The 19368-nt window shown below is 39.3% G+C and overlaps 1 protein-coding gene and 1 long non-coding RNA gene across 5 annotated transcripts in view; one reads left to right on the top strand and one right to left on the bottom strand.

The window, feature by feature from the left end:
* LOC132381179 (receptor-type tyrosine-protein phosphatase R-like) overlaps positions 1-10535 on the bottom strand; it is a 76455-nt gene extending 65920 nt beyond the window's left edge. Inside the window, exons 1-3 of one of the 3 annotated variants that reach the window (XM_059950473.1) lie at positions 10379-10529; positions 9937-9990; positions 1522-1772 (exon numbers count right to left, since the gene is read on the bottom strand). In XM_059950473.1, the coding sequence (XP_059806456.1) occupies positions 1522-1658 (137 nt within the window). In that variant the 5' untranslated portion in view covers positions 1659-1772; positions 9937-9990; positions 10379-10529. Of the gene's footprint in view, positions 1-1521; positions 1773-9936; positions 9991-10055; positions 10228-10378 lie in introns of those variants that run through there. The other 2 variants (XM_059950472.1, XM_059950471.1) reach the window with 2 other exon arrangements.
* The window catches only part of LOC132381180 (uncharacterized), a 42675-nt gene that overhangs the window by 9218 nt on the left and 14089 nt on the right, over positions 1-19368 (top strand). Inside the window, exons 2-5 of one of the 2 annotated variants that reach the window (XR_009507964.1) lie at positions 337-374; positions 1236-1394; positions 2872-2957; positions 13531-13618. This is a non-coding gene — a long non-coding RNA (uncharacterized LOC132381180). Of the gene's footprint in view, positions 1-336; positions 375-1235; positions 1395-2871; positions 2958-11818; positions 12021-13530; positions 13619-19368 lie in introns of those variants that run through there. The other variant, XR_009507963.1, reaches the window with a different exon arrangement.

The following is a 19368-nucleotide window of genomic DNA, read 5'->3' as shown; positions in this document are numbered from 1 at the left end:
GGTCTAAAATGTTAATTCTGTTGCACTGATGCTGTTGAATTATTCCAGCTTTCTCTGGTTTAACATCAAATTAGATATTTGCTCCATCATCTCTCATTCCATTTTGTGGTTTAATTATTTTTCAGGATGGGTCTGATTACAAATAGTTCTCTTCTGTGAAACTCTGTCCCAGAAACTGAGGAAAGTTAAATGTTGTCTTAATGTATTGTTTGCAATTGGTCTTTAAAGGGACAATTGAAAATGAGAAAAAAATAAGTACCATCTCTTTATGAAAAGAGAGGTAGGGATTAGAAGAATAATATTTGACACTCACAAGCTCATGTAATTTGACTGAAGCAAACACAAAAAATAGAAGATGAAGATGAAGAAGATATGTAAGTACCCTCTACAAGATTCTTGCTATTTTATTGCCTCCTATCAAACATTAATCCCAAACATGTGTTGCTTGCTCAATCTTCTGGGTGCATGTAATTAATTTTACACTGTGCTAACAATTAAATTATGTAATCATTTTATCAAGAACCAATTGAGAGTGACACTCCAAGATCATCCCATCAGCCGATTAAAATAAAATGACAACCATTAACGTTATCACTGCACCAAACAATTTTATTAACCGCAAAGGCACTCTACAAGACAGTAGAGGGTGTAGACTCAGCCAGCCCCATCACAAGCCCAAGCCTCCCCACCATCAGGGATATCTTCTAAAGGCAGTGACTCGAGAAGGTGGCATCCATCATTCAGGAGCCTCACTATCCAGGATATGCCCTCTTCGCATGACTAGCATAAGGAAGGAGGCACAGGAGCCTCAAAACATTCACAAAGTGGCATAGGAACAAATTCTTCCCCTCTGCCATCAGACTTCTGAGCAGTCCATGAACCTAAGAACAAATTGCTGTTCCTCGTTTGTGTGATTTCTTTCTTTATCTATTTTTATTGTATCTTGTAGGAATCTGTCATGCCTGCAGTGTCCTGCTAGTGCAAAACAACAAATTTAGTAAACCTGATTCTGATTCTGAATCAAGTCAACAAATATCTGTTGGACTTGATGGGATTTCTGGGATCTGAGAAGGACCCCATCAGATTTTGTTTGGCTTTCTCCGGAACTCATCAGTACAGAGGTTTGTAAGCTACACTGGTTTGGGTAGATGTTAGAAAGCGAGGGAAGCTTTTACCATCAACTGCAGGCAAGACAAATTCTATTCTTCCCTGATATCTGCACATATGTGTTTCAGGAATCTATTAGTAGCAGAGCCCTGGCGAATTTTCCTCCTGTGACAGTCTATGAGTGGATGGCATCCTCTAATTGAACAGAAAATGGAAATCAGATATGGACTACAAGATCTGGATAGATACAGGGAAAAATCTCTGATTCTACAGGGATCAGCAGAAATGTAATTAGGATCAAATTGAAAATATTCTTGTATGAATTTTGTCTGAAAATTATCATCTGAATTCATACTCCAACAACACTGATGTTTTATAGTGGTTCCTTTGGTTAACTGGTCCTTCCATTCTTACCTCTCCTGAAGACAGCTTTGTCTCCTTGATTTGAATGATGAGGAGGAAGTTGATGATTGGTCCATGATCTCTCCTGCAACTTGGCCTTGACAGTTTACAGTAGTTAACGGAATGGAAGTTAGCTCAGATTGTACCATACTGTGCACACTGTCTACACTTCAGAATGAGGCATGCATGGGTTGAAATTACCCACAGACTCCACAATGCTCTGTCTGGATTTGATGTAGTATCTCTCTTAAGTGGCAGCTCATCTGTAAATTATAGAACAAAATGGGATATTGATTGTAATAAAAATGATTGCACATTCCCTGTTCATTTCAAGGTACAGTATACTGGTAGTTTAGTCTATAGAGTATTGAATTTAAATTAAAACTTTGAAGGTAGAGTGGAATTCAGTAAATTGGGCCATCAATTAGTCAGGGCAGTCACTTATTTAGGATAACTCTGGAAGAACAAAAGCTAATCAAGTAAATAGCCAGTATTTTCTTTCTTTATTTGGGACATTATGCCACTTAATTTGGAAAGGAGGTTTTTGCCCAACAGCTTCTACTGTGTCAGTTGCGTGTAGTTGTGAGGCATTGCACTGCTTAGAACGAACGGTTTTTAAATAGTATCAATTGCATGTGTCCGTGTTCAAAAAGTACTGATTTTTGTCACTGATAGTTGGAGGGAAATAAGCAGTAGGACAATTTAGAACTACTTTGCTCACCGTGGTTTTAAGCATTTAGACTAGGAGATGCTGGAAACAGCCAAGAGTGAAAATGAAACTGTTTCACTACTTCAACAAGTGAGAAACTACGAAGAACTTGAAGTTATCTACAATCACCTTGACTGTGTTACAATAAAAATAAAGGTTTGGAGGATGCAATTGTTGAAGCATTGTATGAAGGCAGTGCATTACTTACACTAGGTGTCTGCACTGATTTTGTTAATTTACAATCAATTAAAAGAACACAGTAGTGTATATTGGTTGAATTCCTCCTTCACTATCTGTTAGGACTAATACACAGTTTTAGAATACAATAGTAGTACTAGTAATGTTCTAATTTGTTCTGTGTTTTATTTAAGTACATGATTTGTTACTCAGTTAAAAGTTATTTGTCTTTTTTATGACTTTTTAATCATTTTGGCTTAATTAATTGCAGTAGCCGCTTAATTGAGCCAAAATGTATTGGTCCCAATGTGCCCAATTAACCAGAATCTACTGTATATGTATTTATAAGACAGAAAATATATTATAGACTTTATAACAAATGACTTGTAAAAAGCATAAGGTGATCAAACAAATTTGGAGAGTGAAACATAAGTTTGGTATAATCTATTTCATGTTTACTGTCATTCTCTGATTAGACTACCACGTAAAATTTCCACCAGCCAAAAAAAAAGAAGGCAAGCCAATTTGCATGTGTTAGAACTGAGTCCCGTAAATCCTTCAGGTAAGGTCCCGATACTAATATTTAGATTCCACAGGATTTCAGTACTTCTATGAATCAATTCCAATGGACAATATTTATGTAATTAATTCAGTAATTTTACTTAACTGTCACAGAGTAAAGTTTTTTGTAAATTTTAACTGCATAGTTAGCATGTTTTCCTCATGGGAAAATCTGTCGGAATTCTTTGAAGAAATGACAAGCAGGATAGACAAAGGGGTATTGGTTGATGTTTTGTACTCGGATTTCTGGAGGGCCTTTGACGAGGTGCCACACATGAGGCTTCTTAGCAAGAAGCCTCATGTGTGACACCATGTCAAATGCCCTTGTATTACAGGAAAGATTCTAGCATAAATAAAGCAGTGGCTAGTTGGCTACAGGCAAGAAGTGAGAATAAAGTAAGCCTTTTCTGGTTGGCTGCTGGTGACTAGTGATGTTCTACAGGGATCTGTGTTGGGACTGATTCTTTTTACGTTATACGTTAATGATTTGGATGTTGGAATTGATGTCTATGTTGCAACGTTTGCAGACGATTTGAAGGTAGATGGAGGAGCAGATAGTTTTTAAGAAATAGGGAAGCTACAGAAGGACAGGGATTAGGAGAATGGGCAAAGAAGTGACAGATGGAATACAACGGTGGGAAGTGTATGGCTATGCACTTTGGTAGAAGAAATGTAAGGGTTGACTATTTTCTAAATGGACAGAAAATACAAAAATCTAAGGTGCCAAAGGATTTGGGAGTCCTTGTGCAGGGTTCCCTAAAGATTAATTTGCAGGTTGAGTCTGTGGAGAGGAAGGCCATTGCAATGTTAACATTCATTTCAAAAGAACTAGAATATAAAAGCAAGAATGTAATGTTGAGACTTTATAAAGCACTGATGATGAAGAGTGACTTGGAATATTGGGCCCCTGACGTTAGAAAGGATGTGCTGAAATTGGAGAGGCTTCAAACGAGGTTCACAAAAATGATTCTAGAATTAAACAGCTTGCCATATGGAGAGCGTTTCATGGCTCTGGGCCTGTATTCACTGGAATTCAGAAGTTACGTGGTGACCTCATTGAAAGCTATCGAATGGAGAAAGGCCTTGATAGAGTGGATGTGGAGAGAATATTTCCTGTGGTGGGAATGCCTAAGAACAGATGACAGCTTCAAAAGAGAGGGGTGTCCTTTTAGAATGGAAATGAAGAGGAATTTCTTTAACCAGAGGGTGTTGAATCTTTGGAATTCTTTGCCACACCTAGCTGTGATGGCCAAGACTTTATGTATATTTAAGGCAGAGGTTGATAGATTTGTGATTAGTCAGGGCATGAAGGGCTACGAGATGGGGGCGGGGAGGCAAATGATTGGTGCTGAGAGGAAAAATGCATCAGTCATGACTCAATGGGCCAAATGGCCTAATTCTACTCCTATATCGAATGGTTTCATAGTTAGATTTATATTTGCCTTTGTTTTACCAATTGTCATTCAGATCTCCAATTTTGTTTGACAAGTAACTGTACCAGAATAGGTAATTAGAATTGAACTCTTTATTTTTGTTGAGGAGCACATATATTGATCTAAAGACTGGCATATCTAGATTGTCTAAAAAGGATAGAATTAATTTGAAACTTAGATGAGTCAAGGTGGAAACCAGAGTTACAGTTTTACTTAGTGATACTGTTGAAAGTAATATGTTGTCCATATCCTTTATATAATCTGAAAATGAATAAAACATTGCACTGCAGCATGTTGAGAAAAGGTATGTTTCTTCATTCAGGTTCATTTGATATGACTGTGTGACTGATGTCTGTTGCCTGACACAAAATGAGTGGCTTACTAGCCAGGATAAGAGCCAGACAGCAATGTTGGCTTTGACTGAACTCACATGCAGATATAATTCCATTCTTAACGGACAACAGCTAGCCAGATTGAATGTTGGATATTGGTAGCTGAGTGGTGATGAAGGGTCTAGCAGGGCACTTTGGCTGTTTATTCCCCTCTGTAGATGCTGCCTGACTGACTGAGTTTCTCCTGCATTTTGTGTGCATTGCATTGGTAGTTTGTTCATTCTTATCACGTGCTGAGATACAAAGAAAAGCTTTTGGTTGTCAGCTTATCTGCAGTCTAATAATCATTGTATTAGCTTTTTTTAATTACAAATTTATTTCATCATTTGATTTTACATTTCACACCTGAGGATGCAGCTGGGGCTCTTGGAATTTGAACTCTTATTTTTGGGGCATCTAGTCATTGCGTATGGGTCACCGAATCATTCTTCAGGTCACCAGTACAATAACATAATCACGTTGCTACAAAACTGCTCAAAGAAAAGCCTCATTAAAATGAAAGAACAAAATCTTTTAGTTTTGCAAGTATGCTATTTATAGTAAATCAGTTAGTTTCTCAAGCAGTAAAATACCAGAGTGAGATTAAGCGTGTGTACTTCATTTCAAAGTGGTGATTTCTTCTTCCTCTAAGTCTATTTCTTTCTCTAACTTTGAACTCTCTTGAAGATAGTAACACTTTTGTAGGTGACACAGAAGTGCAGCCAACAAAACAGATCCCTTACAGCTCCAGTGATCCTAAAAATCCAAAACGAGAAGATCTGCAGATGCTGGAAATTCAAGCAACAGACACTAAATGCTGTTGGAACGCAGCAGGCCAGGCAGCATCTATAGGAAGAAGTACAGTCGATGTTTCAGATCGAGACCTTTCATCAGGACCAACAGAAAAAGAGATAGTAAGAGATTTGAAATTGGGAGGGGGAGGGGAAGGGATGAAGCCTAGAGCTGGGAAGTTGATTGGCAAAAGGGATACAAGGCTGGAGAAGGGGGAGTACCATAGGATGGAGGGCCTTAGAAGAAAGAAACGAGGAGGGAAGCACCAGAGGAAGACAGAGAACAGGCAAGGATTTATTGTGATAGGGAAAGAGAGAGAAAAAATTATTAAAAATTAAAAATTAGGGATGTGGTAAGAAGGGGAAGAGGGGCATTAACGGAAGTTGGAGAAATCAATGTTCATGCCATCGGGTTGGAGGCTACCCAGACGGAATATAAGGTGTTGTTCCTCCAACCTGAGTGTGGCTTCATCTTGACAGAAAAGGAGGCCATGGATAGACATATCAGAATGGGAATGGGACGTGGAATTAAAATGTGTGGCCACTGGGAGATCGCGCTTCCTCTGGCGGTCAGAATGTAGATGTTCAGCGAAATGGTCTCCCAGTCTGCATCGGGTCTCACCAATATATAAAAGGCCACATTGGGAGCACCAGACGCAGTATACCACACCAGCCGACTCAAAGGTGAAGTGTCGCCTCACCTGGAAGGACTGTCTGGGGCCCTGAATGCTGGTGAGGGAGGAAGTGAAAGAGCAGATGTAGCACTTGTTCCGCTTACAAGGATAAATGCTGGGAGCGAGATCGGTGGGGAGGGATGGGGGCGGGAAATCGATAAAGGAGTCACGTAGGGAGCGATCTCTGTGGAAAGCAGAAAGAGGTGGGGAAAGAAAGATGTGCTTGGTGATGGGATCCTGTTGGAGATGGCGGATGTTACGGAGAATTACGCATTGAACACAGAGGCTGGTGGGGTGGTAGGTGAGGACAAGAGGAACCCTATCTTTAGTGGGGTGGTGGGAGGATGGGTTGAGAGCAGATGTGCGTAAAATGGGAGACATGCATGGAGGAAGCAAAGCCCCTTTCTTTAAAAAAAGAAGACATCTCCTTCGTCCTGGAATGAAAAGCCTCATCCTGAGAGCAGATGCAGCAGAAACAGATGAATTGAGAGAAGGGGATGGCATTTTTAGAAGTAACAGGGTCTGAAGAGGAATAGTCCAGGTAGCTGTTAGAGTCCGTGGGCTTATAGTAGACATCAGTAGATAAGCCATCTCCAGAGACAGAGACAGAAAGATCAAGAAAAGGGAGGGAGGTGTCGGAAATGGACCAGGTAAATTTGAGGGCAGGGTGGAAGTTCGAGGCAAAGTTGATGAAGTCAACGAGCTCAGCATGCGTGCAAGAAGCAGTGCCAATGCAGTCGTCGATGTAGCAAAAGAAAATTGGGGGACGTATACCTGTATAGGCCAATGTTGACTGAGTGAAGTTTGCACGTTGTTTCTGTGACTGTGTAGATTTCTTCTAGCATCGCAAGACATTAGATTGGTAATTTCATTCACCACCTTAAATAGTTTCTAGTGTGGTGATGAATAGCCAGGAGGGGAGTTGCAGGTATCAAGGCAGAATCAAATGGGGATAGAATAGGATCAGTGTAGATGCATGCTTGATTTCAGTTTGGACTTAATGGGTAAAAGCTTTTTCCAGGCTATCTATCATATGATTTTATGGTTCTGAAAAACAGTACAGGACAAAATTAATTAAAATTTGGAAAATTGTATTAACAAATGTAAATTAGAATGGATTTGTTAAATGAAGGATATTTGTCAAATTTGATTTGATGACAGTTACACTGAGAGTTGATCAAAGTAGTGAAGTTGATGTTGACTTTATGAACTTTCAAAGGTACTCAAAGCACCATTCGATGTTAGCAAAATTAAATTAGAGAGATCGCAGCAACCTTCATGGAAAATTTATTAAGGTGAATAAGATAAAGATTTGAGATTAACAGTTATTTTTCAGGTTTAAAGAAACTATAGAGTACTCTTGCCAAAAGATGAGTCTTATTGTCTGGCCACTTGTCATCTCTGTGTCAATCCAATCACCAAGGCTTCGGTAGACAGGACATTATTTCAAAACTTACGACAGGATTGGAAATTCTGAAACTTTGTAAACTTTCAGAAGACAGAGCAGGGCGTTGCAATATGTATGAATGCTTTGCAGAAGAAACTTTAATGCAGAGAAAAATTAAGTGATTAATTTTGAACAGAAATTGAATAGATAGAATTAATAAAGTTCATGTTTGAAGGACACACAGGAACACAGAATGAAGCAAATTTATCTTGCTGCTAGCTCAAAAACACAAGAGTGTTGGTATTAATTGTATTATTACACAGATCTTCAGTTCCAGTGGAAATAAATTTCAGAATTTGAAGTGTCCATTAAGTTTATGCTACCCTAACCTCTATTTATCATATTCTGCTTAGGGAAATAAAATATTTACTCAGGTAGTGTTTGAAATCATAGAATTGTTGCGGCCTATTTGGCCCATGTAGTTTGTGAGAACAATCTAATTCATTTGATTCCTGGCCCTTTTCCTTATTTATTTCTCACAAATTAATTTTCAAGCTTGAAAATGAATCTGCCTCCAACACTCTTCCAAGATCACATTCCAAACTGATTGTAAACAATGCCATGGGGATTTCTGATATGAATTAAATTTCTAACTCAGGCATTTATAAAGAAAATGAGCATAACTGGGAAAGAACATTGAAATCAAATTCATTCAGACACTTGCCCCAAAGTATCACATCAATACAACAGCTGCTCTACCATATGTAATAGTATTTCTTCCTCAATGATAAAATTAAAGAAATGTTACACTCAGAAGGCCAATCTTGACTAAACAAACACACACAAAATGCTGGTGTAACACAGCAGGCCAGGCAGCATCTATAAGGAGAAGCATCTTGACTCTGCTGGTTTATAAATTATATTCAGAATTTGCTATATTTATGTTAATTATATGTTCTGTATAAAAAGTTCTTTGTAATCCAATCATTGTTGACAGCGTATTACTCAAATTTATTATTTGGGTAGGAATGTCACATGAGTAGGTTAGGCTGTGTTTACAATGAGTGGCTAATCCATTATTGTTTTAGAGCCATGTCTTAGTTGTATATCCCTCCCCACAACTCACTGAAGGCTGGCAAAGGTGTGTCCACCACAAGTATGATAAAAGGATATCACAAAACTGTTCTAACTCTGAAACAAGCTGAAGTGAAAACTTTAATTGAGTTGCAAATAAGAACATAAATGAAAAAAAAGGTCAGTGTTGTGAAAAGGAGATTCATGTTCAAGTTTCCACAATCCCAACTCTTCCATTATTACACCTTGGGGCAACATTAAAATGTTTAGTCAAATAAACTTAATGGATTACTCTAAAACTTTACCATTCTTGTTCATTTTAAAGTTATATTTTATTGACTATATCCTCTAGTTGCTTAATTTGAAGCAACTGAAACCATTTAGTGAAAGTTTCCTCACTTCAGCTGCACCTACTCAAATATTTTCTCAATCCATATCTTCCTTCAGTTGAGGAATGGCTAAATTACTTCACCATTATATAGAATATGATAAATCGGGTGGGAAAAAATGAGCAGTGGTGACTTGGCCGCTGGGAATGTATAGCTGAGAGAACCTTTTCTCCAATGGGATTTTGAATTTATTACGTCAGAATCATGGATTGCTGCTGCATTTGCTTAAAAGTAACAGAAATGTTTTCAGACATAAATTCTCTTGTACGCATGGTATGGTTTGAGAATTTCTCTAATTTGTACGTAATCAAATGGCTGCAGTAGAAAAAAATAACAACTGATATTCAAGAGTTTATCAGCAGAAAGCTCAGTTTACAATTACAAAGTCCGAAGATTTGCAATGGGAGAGTCATTGATCAGGTAATCATATCTTAATGACAATTAGACTATTTATAGAGACTATAGTTCAGATTTTTTTTGCCACATGAGTTCTCCCACTTCAGTTAGAAGTTGTCATGGTTAATAGGAGTGTTATTAATCCTACATTTTAAATATAAACTTCTGTTGAAGTAAAGTAAAATTAACCAAAAGGAGCACTCCATCCATGTAGCCTACTTTCACCAGGCTGTGTTATGTACAAAGACTACATACGTTCATAAATTATTAAGGCAAATAATTGGTTCTATCATTTTGGCTCATTCATTATTTTAATGTTCACTAATTTATGAATCTAATAACTGCTAACTCAATACGCTATAATCTCATTTTAATTATTTGAATGAATATACCCTTCAGTGACAATGCAGTTCTACATCTGTCCATTTTAAATTATGCACAATTATTTTAAGTCATCTTGCTTACCTGATGTGTTTTGGCATTTTCCTAACAATATCTCAACACAGACTGTGGCACCAGCTGAAAAACATCCAACTTTATTACTTGAATCGAACAGAGCAGAAATGTCTCAAGTAATTACTTACCAGCAACAGAAGTACATTTAAAATGCAAGCAGAACAGTACTACACCACCACTGCATCAGCTGACTCAAACTGTATGCAAGAAGTTTGTTTCTTAAAGTGCAGAGCGCACAGTAGAATGAAAGAGAAAAAGGGCAGGAACAGGCATGTATGTTAAGTAGTTTCACAATGCCGTCAACATACTTCAAACTCCAAAGCTAACAGGAGGAGCCAAATTGGACTTTGAAAACCAGTTCAACTGCAATTTATCAAGTTTAAACCCATTCAAGGCAAAGTGAATTTCTTGTACTTTGTGCTTCCTGTTTGTTTTTTCACTTAGTACTCACCTAAAACAAAAGCTGAAGTATCAACAGAAGCTCTGTGTTTCTTTCTCTCGCTCTCTAACTGTGTTGTAATCCTTGTACAAGGGTGCATTTCCCTGAATGCTCAGGAAGCTGCTTATCAGCCGAGGTTCTTCTTGCTGCTTCCTCCCACACCACCTACACATAGGCCTACGCAATTTCATCATCTACTTCAGCTGCAAGCTGAAAAGGTGAAATAAAAGGTTGTATCAAAAGCACATAGCGGCAAAATGAGAATTGTTAACACATCTTAATAACTCTTTTCTAAGACACTGTAAAGTTTTGAGTGCCTGTGTTAACCTGTGCCAAATGCATTAACTTTAAAGAGTTATTGCACAGTTAAAACATGCACAGCACACACATTTTGTCAAACCATAGTTTCAAGCTGTCTGATTCAGTGAAATTTAAGATGTTCCTCTTGTGGTTTTGCAACATTGTTTGGACAAATATATTAACATTTTGAGAATATTCTTGGAACTTTGATATTGCTAGCATATAATGCACATAATTTTTTTTAAAAAAGGCTCAATAACTGTTCAAATTCTCTACTTTTTTTGTGTTAGAGGGAAAATATGGGAATCCTGGAGTTCATGTTTCCATCAAATCAGTAAGTACTCAATGAGTACTTAGTGTTGCTGTGAATGAGGAAGTGAGTTTTACATGACAATTTTCAAGTACTTTTCCTTCTTACAAATAAAGATAACCTAAATAACTTGCTGCTTCTTTTGAGAGCGTAGGACCCTCTCCTTCCATTTCATAAATATAATGGAAGCACTTAACCACACGAATAACAGTTAGAATCAGAATACTTGTTGAGAGGTTTTTTTTGTTACTGTCAGTAAACAAGTTTGATCTGCACTGAAGCAATTATTTTGGTATCTGAGGCTTCATTGGCTGTCAGAATGTGTGTGGGCCAGATGAACGTGGCTTCACCGCACGAGCCTATCCGCCATAGCACCTCATACCTCAACACTCAAAACTCTGCAGCCTTACCTCTCCTAGTCACACATACGCATCCACTAGTCCTACACTGAAACTTAATCCTAAGGTCCAAAGGGGCACACACCTGCACTGACCCTCGGCACACCCTGATAAACCCTGGCCACACCCCCACAAACCCGATGACCTTTGTCAGGAGGGGCAAGATCCAAGAAAGGCAAAATTGCTGCCATTTAACCTGATATGACAAAACTGTAATGTGTAGGAATTTGTAATGTAAGCTCAGTAAATATTGCTTCACTGAAGAATTTGCTAAGCAACTGAATATGACAGCTTATAGATTTTTTACCCCTTTTTTAAACACTAACTGAAATACTTGACTGTTTCTAAGTGCCTTGACACTGCTGCTGTCTGATTTACATCAGGGTAAGGAAGATTCAGTACAAAGCTGGGCCCAAAAGAGCTGCTATTTGTAAAAGAATGCTCAAGAGGGTGTGGTGAACTACATATACCTGTCTGGACACGCCCCCTACTGACTGCTCCTGTGGCTCCTCCCACAGACCCCGGTATAAAGGCGATCGAGGCCTGAGCCCGGCCTCTCAGTCTCCAGGATGTAGTATGGTGGTCACTCACTGCTTGTTCCTTCTTCCAGTCAATAAAAGCCGATATCTCACCTTCACATCTCAGAGTGAGTTATTGATGGTGGATCAGAGGGGAAGGGATCGGAAAGGCAAAGTAAAAACGAGACAGAATAAAAACGTGAATCAGCCATCCTACATCAGCCTCTCTGTTCTGATCAATCATAAGATTATGAAAGTGTTTTGTACTCCCAACAAATAGCTGAGAGGAAAAAAGAAGCGCAAATGTATTTCAAGTTAAAATTTTATCCTGGGTCATTATCATTTAAACTTTCCCAATAGAATCAAAGAACTTCTAACTGCATTTTGTATAATATCAAATAACATAATATTAATGAACAGTTATTTAATATTACACAAAATGCAATTAGAATTTCCCTGGAAAGTGAATATCCATCACCAACTAAGATCCAGAACAGGAGAATGAAGCCTTGATATTGAGGTTCATCAAGATGCCATGTACTATTCAGCTTCACAAAAACATATCCAGGATTATTTATTACTGACAGTTTATTAGGCCTGAAAATTTAAAACAATATTTGGCGTAAGTTGTTTGCCAAGAAACCTCAGTATAAATATCAGAAGCATTGAGGATTGTTAGGAATGAAAAGGAGAACAGCAGAAAGATTCAGTGACAGAAAGTAGAACTGTAATTCATATCTCAACCTTTGGATTCTGTGACGGACTGCACCTCATGAGTTCGACTGCAACTCATTGCTATGTTCTTCTGGTTCATAAGGATTGTGCCAGTGTTTGGAAATGCATTGTAGTTTGTAAATCTTTTAAAATTCAGTAACCTTTAATAAATCAGAAATCCGCTGTGAGTGCTAAATGTGCGTTAAGAACTATATGTGTAGATTTACATGTGTATCACTAAAAATAAAATAAACGGTGTTTAAGCTATTTCTTAGCTGGAAGTAACACTGCCAGTAGGTATTGGCAGCTAAGTCCTGCCACAGAGACTCAACAGGCAAGTAAGCTAGTCCTTAAAGAGTAGGTGAATACTGTATAACTTTCCATAGATAACTGTATCGGATAGGTCTTAAAATCATATTTTGGGTATAGGATTTTGCATACTATCTCAAGTTGAAAAACAATCATTGGCTGCTAGCAAAATTGATTTCCTGTGCAATTACTTACGCTGACTCTGAAATCATGATGGGAATTTATGGGAGAGAGAAGCAAAGTTTGCTTGAATGACTTAAATTTCCTGGAAACTATACGAGATTATAACTTATATAACAGACAGGTACATTTAATGCATGGCACATGCAAATATATTAACTTTAGAATTAATGCTTGTATCAAATCAAATTGTAAATCATTTACCATTATCCTGTTGAATATAAAACCTTAGGTTGAGTTATTTTCTTGCTGCACTGTGGAATCATTGTTTTTGCATGCTTCTTCAAAGAGGAAAAGGTTCAATGACTGCACCAGAAAACACAGATATTGTGGTGATATATCTGAAAGTTTAAAGTTCAGAATAAATCTATTATCAAGCTACATATATGTCATGATATAAAACCCTGATATTCATTTTCTTGTGTGCATTCATAGTAAAGGAAATCAATGGAAGACCACAGCCAACAAGACAGACAAGAACAAATGTGCAAGAAACACCAAACTGTGGAAATACAGAAAGAGGGTAATGATAATAATAATAAATAATCTATAAGTATTGAAAACATGAGACAAAGAGTCATTGAAAGAGCTATCACATGGTACAGCTGAATATTTTGAATACTAAGATGAGTCTGGTGGCCTAGTTGAGGTTGAGGGTGAGGGTGGATGAATCATCCCACAGATTCCCATGACCCTGGTGATTAAATGTGGTGCTTGGTGAGAGTACATCAACATTCCAGTCCCTGACAGAATGAGCAGTGCAATGGCTTGTTATGTCATAGTCAGGCCAAACCAATCTCTTCAAGACTGCTGGTGACATTAAAGATCTATTCCCATCCATTTTTTGCCAAAGGCATTGGAAGCAATCCCTGGATGTGATGTAATGTCATTTGGCGCATTTTCCTCTAGTGACATTTGAACAGAACTGAATCTGGTCAGTAATGTTTGAGCTGTTTGGCTTAATAAATTTACAAATATTCTAATGTTCTAATATATATATATGTATATTTAAATCTTTTTGCTTTCTATTTTGGCTTCATTTTGAGAAAATTAATCATTTGCTGTCTGCTAGATGGACTTAATTCTAAACCCATCCAACGCTGTGGAAATATTCTCACAGAAAACACACAAAAAAAAATTCAAAAGGTCATAGTAAAATTATTTGGAGGGCTACGTAGGATGGAAGCATTAGGTTGATCTTGGAGAAGGTTAATCAATTGGCAAAACTTCATGGGCCGAAGGGCCTGTAATGTGCTGGAGTGTTCTATGTTCTATTTTCTATGTCCTAAAATGCAAAACTCAGCTAATTAATTGTATTGAGGACTGTACTGATCTCACGAGTAACTGGGTCATAACTAATGAACTTGAATGTCAAACCTCAGCTCTTCTGTACAAGAACATATCTATTAGCAAAGCAACCAATGATTAGTAATTTGGATCTTGGTTATCTGTTCAATGTAATTCATTAATATTCTGTACATTATCAGAATATTAATTCACTAAGGATTCAGGAATAAGGTGCCACTTTTTTCTGTCTTTCCAAGCATTTGTTGAGCAGATTATTAGTAATTCCTTTTACAGTCCTCAGTATCTCTCGAGTGGAATATAGTAACACTTCCAGTAAGCAACACGAAGATCCTGACATAAGAAACTGTAGATGCTATAACCTGGGGCAAAACAATACAAACTGCTGGAAGAAATCAATGAGTCAGGCAGCATCTGTGGAGGCAGAAGGTAGTTGACATTTCAGGGTGGCATCAAGGTGCAGGAGCTCAACATGAAATGTCGACCAACCCACTGCAGAGCTCCTCCAGCAGATTGCTTTCTGTTCCAAAATGTAATCCCTTTACCAGAGGTTTGATTCATCAATTGTTTTAAGATTGTGATCATTATTGATGTTAGTCTACTGAATCATTTATTTCCCTAGACAGCAAGCCTAGAGCACGTGGCATTCTCAGGTAGTCTTCTATCCAGGTACTACCAGGCTTGGTACTGGTATTAGATATTTATATGGAACACAAGAGTACTGATCCATGCTTGCTGTAACCGAAGTAAATCTGTGCTAAATATAAGATCAATGTGTTAGAGAATAATGTTATAGTTTACTCACATCTATGTTTTCATCACAAGTAATAGAGAAAGGATTGTAGGTGATGGAAATTTAATTCTTGTGACTATTGAGTTTAGAAAAGGGCGGGAAGAGGGATTAAGTGTGGTAAGTGTGTAGGTGCAATAGAAACCTGATATGACTGTCTAATGCCTGCAAGTAATCCAAATAAATCAGACAGCTTGCAGAAAATATTCTCAGGAAAATCTGTCTGGCCATTTGGATATTGAAATATCCAAATATAAGAGGTATCAACAGCAGCTATGGGCTTCCTTGGAGTCTTGGAGATCGGCCAAACATAGGAAGGCCAATGGATATTAGTTGCAGCTGAGAAGAAAACTGTTAATATGCACAGCGCATCATGAAACCTGTGCTAGGATTTTATTTGGAAAGTCTTAGAGATAAATTTGGTGAAAATTTTGTCAGCATTGTAGTTTATTTATGACGTCTTGCAGAGAAATACTCTTTTTAGGACCTTGTAACCAAATAAGCCTGAGGTCTACCATGCACTTTGCCAAGACAGAATAGCAAACAACAAGAGTCAGAGTCTTCAGCATACCAGTGGGCTACGTCTCAACCTGCATTTTTACAAGAGGGAGTGGAGCAGCTGAAAGGTGCAGCTGACAGAAAGTAATGTCTTTCACATTGGAAGTACAAATAGAGGATGAACTTCCTCAGAATGTATGAACACCCAGCCCTCAAGAGGTTCAGGACATTGTGTCAAGTGTCAGACATTTGGACTATAATGCAGTAAGTCTTGGTACCTACTGAGTCTGGTAGCTGAAAGAACAAACCAACGAGTTGCACAGAATCTGTCACAGAAACTGAAGGCTGAGGAATGAATTCTAGTTCCTCCTTCTGTCACCCCATCTTTCTGCCATTCTCCTTATCATTCCTGTCAATTTCCACAAGGCTCTCTAATATTTATTCTAGTTTGCTACTGGCTGACATAATTTATATGTGATGCTTTTCATGTCTGAAAATGTGGAGGAGGCTTGATCCAAAAGCAGAAGAGCAGAGATGATTTAGTAGTAAATGATATTTTACTAATAAGCTGCAAAATAACAATCCACAAGGATCCACAAGATAAGAAAGAGCAGATACTTCATGCAACGAGGCAACAAGGTAACGAAGTAACTGAAGGCTAAGAGCAATTGGCTGAGGTTCACATGACAGAACAAAGATTGTGGGTGAGAGCTGTGTTTAAATGAGAGCAAGTGATGATAAGAAATGAGTGCCAATTTGTAAGCTAGATGGAGACTGGGAAAAGCATGATAGGACACTTTCCTATGGACAACGCCTGACTCAAGGCGATCTGGATGGCTCCAGTGGAACTCACTGATGAGTGATGGATCCAAGATGAAACCGGAGGGCTCTCCTCCAGGGTACACCTACTTTCTGCGATGGCTGAGGAAAGAACATCTCCCACCCCCCATCCTCATCACATTCTACAGGGGTTGTATTGAGAGCATCCTGAGTAGCTGCATCACTTTCTGGTTCGGAAATTGCCCCATTTCAGATCGCAAGACCCTGCAGCGGATAGTGAGTTCAGCTGAGAAGATCATCGGGGGTCTCTCTTCCTGCCATTATGGACAGTTACACTACACGCTGCATCCGCAAAGCAAACAGCATTATGAAGGACCCCACACACCCCTCATACAAACTCTTCTCCCTCCTGCCGTCTGGGAAAAGGCACTGTAGCATTCGGGCTTTCACGACCAGACTATGTAACAGTTTCTTCCCCCAAGCTATCAGACTCCTCAATAGCCAGAACCTGGACTGACACCTTACTGCCCTATTGTCCTGTTTATTATTTATTGTAATGCCTGCACTGTTTTGTGCACTTTATGCAGTCCTGTGTAGGTCTGTAGTCTAGTGTAGTTTTTGTCTGTGTTTTTTTTTACGTAGTTCAATCTAGTTTTTTGTACTGTGTTATGTAACACCATGGTCCTGAAAAAACGTTGTTTCATTTTTACTATGCACTGTGCCAGCAGTTATGGTCGAAATGACAATAAAAGTGACTTGACTTGACTTGACTTGACAACCTTCCCAGTATACCAGGCATTGCACACCCCATCCACAACAACGTGAATCAGTCAACCAGAGAACTCCATACGTCAGACTGCCTTCCACCATCCCTGGTTCTGGAGGTACTCGATTCAGGTGGTTTGAGTGGACAACTGGCTTGAAGCAGGACACATGGAGTGTAGGTCTGATCTTGAGGGACGGTGGCAATTGGAGACGGTAAGTGAGTGGTTTTCTGCAGAACCAATGAATTGGGATGAGAGCTTGCACGAGTTGATGCACAGGGCCAGATCTTAGGTGGACAGCCAGACATGGCCCCCAAGCTAGAGCAGTCTGTCTGGTCAACAATGGCAGTTAGCCTGGCAGAAGCAGGCATGGTCCTCCATCTCCACTTCCAAGTACTCAGGCATTGGCAAACTAGGGTCCTGCCAGACCTCTACTGTTGGTTTCTCCATGAGGAACAACAGGGGTTGATGACCATGAAGCATGTGAAGTACCTGTGGCAGAGGTGGTATGTAGATTGTGGGACATTTCGGCCCAGAGCAGATGCTCAGAGGTGGTGAAGCATTGTAGAAACTTCTCCACCTGCTGACCGGATCTTCCTGACTGTCCATTGGTCTGTGGAGGATAACCTGAGGACAAACTCACCGAGACGCGGAGGAGGGAGCAGAAGGCTCGACAGAAGTGGGAGACAAATTGTGGGTCCTGGCCTGACACAATGTCCTGGGGGAGGCCATAGAAGTGAGTTACATGTTGGAGAACCAGGTCCACTGTCAGACGTTTGAGGAGAGCAATGACATGGGCCCCTTTGGAGAACCAGTTCACCACGGTCCTAATCACCATGGCCCCATCAGAAGGTGGCAATCCCGTGATGAAATAAATGGCAATGTTGGACCATGTCATTGAGGGACTTACGGGAACTGCAGGAATCCAGAGGGCCACTACTTGGAGGAATTGGACTTGGCACATTGAGGGAAGGCAGTGATGAATTGACATACATCTGTGATTATTGTGAGCCACCAGAACCAGTGTTGTAGACAGTCTAGGGTCCATCATGTGCCTGGATGGCCAGAGATGGATGAGGAATGGGCTCACTGGAGTTCTTCACAGCAGAGAGCTGCTGGCACGTGCATGAATTGTCAGGTGTGTTGGCTCGAGCAGGTACATGCACTATGGCCTGGTGGATCTGGTTCTTGAGATCCCGAATGATTGGACCGAAGGTGACAGCTGACAGGGTGATACCTTAATGTTTTTTGGAGCTGGGTGAATTGGAGATAGTGTAGATGTATTGTTTGAAGTTAAGGACCTCACAAGCCTGATGTGGGTTAAGTTGGTGGGTCAGTTGAATGGATATGAGGTTTTGGTGGTCAGTCCAGATCAGGAAGGTCTTAGTGTTTCCCATTAGCCAATGTCTTGATTCTTCCAAAGCCCATTTGTTGGTGAGAAGCTCCCTGACTCCTACTCGATGACAATGCTGTGTAGAATTGAACTTGCATGTGAAGAAGATGCAAAGGTTTGTCTTTCCATTTGGTCTTCACTGGGGTGGCCCAGGTGCCCATGTCAGATGTGTCCACCTTACCACAAAAGGCCTGGCTCAACGTTCAAAGTAAAATTATTATCGAAGTACATATATGTCACCATATATAACCCTGAGATCCATTTTCTTGCAAGCATACTCAATAAATCTATAATAGAATAGTAACCATACTAGAAACAACGAAAGAACACACCAACTTGGGTGTTCAGCCCATGTGCAAAACACAATAAACTGTGCAAATGCAAAAAGAATGAAATAATAATAAAAACTAAGCAATGAATATTGAGAACATGAGATGAAGAATCCTTGAAATTTAGTCCATAGGTTATGGGAACAGTTCAGTGACAAGGTGAGCAAAATTATCCTCTCTGGTTCAAGAGCCTGATGATCGAGGGGTCATAACTGTTCCTGAATCTGGTGGAGAGAGAAGAATCCTGCTCCAGCTGGGGACTGGACAGTCCAATTAAGCCATACTGTAGCACTTTGGCAATGTAGTAATTCTTGGCTCAGGAGGGGAGAGGGATGACCTCGGGGAGAAGTACCGTGGTCTATGAGGTGGTGGAGTGCTTTCCCTTTTACTGACGGCATGGCTTAATTTGCAGAA

This window comes from Hypanus sabinus, chromosome 25 (genome assembly GCF_030144855.1).
Source record: "Hypanus sabinus isolate sHypSab1 chromosome 25, sHypSab1.hap1, whole genome shotgun sequence".
NCBI lineage: Eukaryota > Metazoa > Chordata > Chondrichthyes > Myliobatiformes > Dasyatidae > Hypanus > Hypanus sabinus.
The sequence above is the reverse complement of the archived record's forward strand: the minus strand, read 5'-3'. Positions and strand labels throughout refer to the sequence as shown.